General features: G+C 38.4%; 1 protein-coding gene across 1 annotated transcript; it reads right to left on the bottom strand.

Annotated features, from left to right (window-relative positions):
* Nucleotides 1-1,511: 1,511 nt before the first annotated feature.
* LOC143718553 (epidermal differentiation-specific protein-like) lies at nt 1,512-2,033 on the bottom strand. Its single transcript, XM_077209570.1, has one exon. The coding sequence runs from the start codon at nt 2,031-2,033 to the stop codon at nt 1,512-1,514; it is 522 nt and encodes a 173-aa protein (XP_077065685.1).
* Between the last annotated feature and the right edge of the window lie 1,316 nt (nt 2,034-3,349).

The raw sequence follows: 3,349 nt of genomic DNA, 5'->3' as shown, positions 1-3,349 counted from the left end.
ATACATCTGACTATTACATCACATCGATGGACATTATCCACATTATCATTTTATGATGTTGTGTTTACATTTTATGGACTTAGCTAAAAAAAAGAGACTCATTGGACCAGGTTTTGGGTGATTGTAGGGTATTATTGCTTTATGGTTTTGTGATATATATTCATTTTGAGCTGGTGTTTGGCAATTATATTTGGATGTATTATTGTATTTTGTAAATTCCATGTGGTGGGGTTATTTTTCTGTCTATTGTATTGTGTTTGAGGTTTATCTGGGTATTTGGGGTTTTTATTGTTTGTATTTTGGATGCATCTGACATTTAACTTTATTTTTCCAATGCTGCAAGTTATTTTTCCAGTGTTTTAGTAATTTTTAGTTTAGTAAATAGAGAGAACCCTCTGATTTAAGGTTATTTTAACTGCAGCCACAACTATATTATTTTGTTTTTTATAATTTTGTATGCATAGTTATTTTGATGTTGATTGGTAACTAACACAGTTCTGTGGTGATGTTGCTGTTTGCAGATAAAGAGCCTAATGAAATCGAAAGCTTCACTGCTGTGACACAACCACGATATTGGTGTCCTCCTCATTCATCCATCACATTAACAATGCAGAGGCATTTGGCGGAGCACACCGACGTAGAGGGTTACATACATTCAGGTATACATGTTGTTTAAGGAAAATATACAAGTAGTTTAACAATTTCTCAGTTTCAACACTGTCAGTTCTTACTGGTCTATTCCAGACATCCCACCTCTCCCTTAAATTCAGGGATTCTGACTATTCCTTAATACTTCTCTATTCTAGCTTGAACGATGTTTGAAACTCTATTTAATAGATTAATAGAATAATTATTAATTATTATTAATATTAATAGAATAATTAATAAAACTCTGAATTCTCCTGTTTATTGCCTCTTTGGATGACTTACTTCGCTTGAATTCCTCAGTAGCTTTGGATAAAAGCATCTGCTAAATGAAAAATGTAAACGTAAAAAAAAGAAAGAATTGAAACAAGGAGCGTTACAATATTTCAGAGTCTTTATTTTCTGAGCTGACAGAGTAAAAACAGCATTCATTGTCTCTTTCTCAGCATAATATAAATCCAAAATCCCTTTCAATATTCCACTCTCATCAAACAGGGAAAATACATTCAAATACAAGAGGATCTGTAGTAGATCCGTAACAATTCCAAAACTGTATTTTATTGCATTTGTTTACTGATACTGATCGCTACTGGGGAAAAGCCAAACAACCAGCAGCTTAACCTTTTCTAATAAAATTCATCTTTGTTATTTAACATTTGCCAAATTAACATGTACAGTATGTCTTTACACAGATATCATCAACTGATAAGTATTTGAGTCTAAGTGCATGAAGTTTCTTCAGACTTATTGGAGTCAAAGTCATCGTTTCTGGTCAAGATCAGTCTTTCCTCACCACCTGCCTCGTGCTTTCCAGAAGGGATCCGGTTCATATTCAGCTGCAGAAAGCGGACTTTGAATGATGCCGTCTATGGCTTCGGCAGCAAGGGACGCGCACATCTGGCCACATCGTTGAAGCAGGCCGAGTCATAGCTGGGAATTCGATCGCCAGGGTAAGAAATAAGCTGGAAACCCTTACAATTGATCTGCTCGTACAGCACCCAGACTCCTCTTGTAACTTTGTGGGATGAAGCTTTGTCACTGAAACTCTTCATGTTGAGGAAATCGGCTTGGCGCTCTAGGGTCGTGTTTCTTCCTTGATAGTTACTTTCCTCAAACAGCTGGATTTCAGGGTTGGTCAGGTCATCTGTGACCATCTTGAGGGAGAAAAACTGTCCTTTGCCATCAAGAGAAGTGTACTGTCCTACCTCAAACACCCTCTGCTTTCCACCATACTTTTTTCCATAAAACGCCACCCATGGTTGGCCAATGACTTTCATGGAGGCGATGGTGTCTTTGAAGCCCTCCTCTTCTAAGTCACTGACATCTTGGTTGAATTCAGATGATTTGCCCTCAAAGGTTCTTTTGGTATAAATAATGATCTTGCTCATTTTGAATGATGACTGGAGGAGAGAGAGGCTGGAGAAGGCAAGTGTTTCTGAAGCAGTTTCCTGTGGTTCTGCTGGGAACAGTGACTTACTTGGTGTGGAGAGCTGTCTTTTAAAGCACAAAAACACCAAAGTGGGCGTTGACTGGGTCATGACAGGACATGTAGGTGTGGAAGCTTCCAAATCTCAAACTTCTGCACAGTATCTACAGACATGTAACCTGTAAGATTCGAAACTTTCTAAAAGCCGTATGTTACATATGCTCCTGACTGGGAAAACCAAAAAAACATTGTATTGTGTTCACTTTGACGGCTGCTTAGCTCTCAGATACAAGTTGCTACTGATAATGTTCGAATTTTAAATAATGTTGATTGACTCACTTCATAAATTTCTTTAAATTATAAGATGCATCTTAAAGGGTAATTAAACCCTGAAAAAACTTTTTTTTGTTAATGATCTGTAAGACTGGGGCTTTATCAGTGCTGTTCATTGATTGTTTTGACATTTGTGTATAAAGTGTTTTAATTCTACAATTATGGTGTAAAAACGTCTGAGTGCTGCCCTCCTCAGGTTAAACGGTGGCTACTGCAGTTGAGTTTTCCTATTGGAAGTTGTGGTGCCGTGTGACGTACAGTTGGTACTCCACCACAATAATACTTTTACCGCCGCCATTCCCCCACGGCGGCAAATTGGGATGTGCATTTGCTGCCCTTTACCGCTAAGTTGCGCTGTAATCACAGACTTTGAAAAGTGTCCATTTATTCTCTCTATGACGTAATCTGCAGCGGCTCATTGAGGGCTGTGGTCGCAGATAAATTCAAGTTAAACACTTGAGTAGGCTATACTATAATAGCCTACTTGTCTTTTACTTTGTGTTATTTTAATTTTTTTGTAAATTTAATTACCGAAACATAACAGTGAAATAAATAAAAATCAATGATGTAAGGAATAATTGACGACAGGCCGTTGAATTATTGCAAAATTATGCACACCCGAGGCGGTAATGTGGTCACGATGCGAAGCGTTACACCTCGGGTGTGCTGTTGATAAACGATAACCCTTTTTTTTTGCCCTCGGTTCGTCCCCCCTGTCTCCGTTTGGGCTTTGCCCATTTTTCCAGCATTTTTATATAAAATATTGCCAGTGGGTGGAGTTAGGCTCTGACCAGGGGTTGAGTTACCCTGTAAATGAGATGCAGAAATATCACAGAATCAATCTTAACTTAACGTCATGCAACCAGTTCTCCCTCCCTAAGCAATCCAAGAGAAAATGCACCAAAAGCATCTGCTAACCCACACGGCCGGTAACCCATTGCTTTC

This window comes from Siphateles boraxobius, unplaced genomic scaffold (genome assembly GCF_051911475.1).
Source record: "Siphateles boraxobius isolate OS27281-9 unplaced genomic scaffold, OSU_SipBor_1 61, whole genome shotgun sequence".
In the NCBI taxonomy this organism is placed as follows: domain Eukaryota; kingdom Metazoa; phylum Chordata; class Actinopteri; order Cypriniformes; family Leuciscidae; genus Siphateles; species Siphateles boraxobius.
Note: the sequence above shows the minus strand (reverse complement) of the source record. Positions and strands in the feature narration are given on the sequence as shown.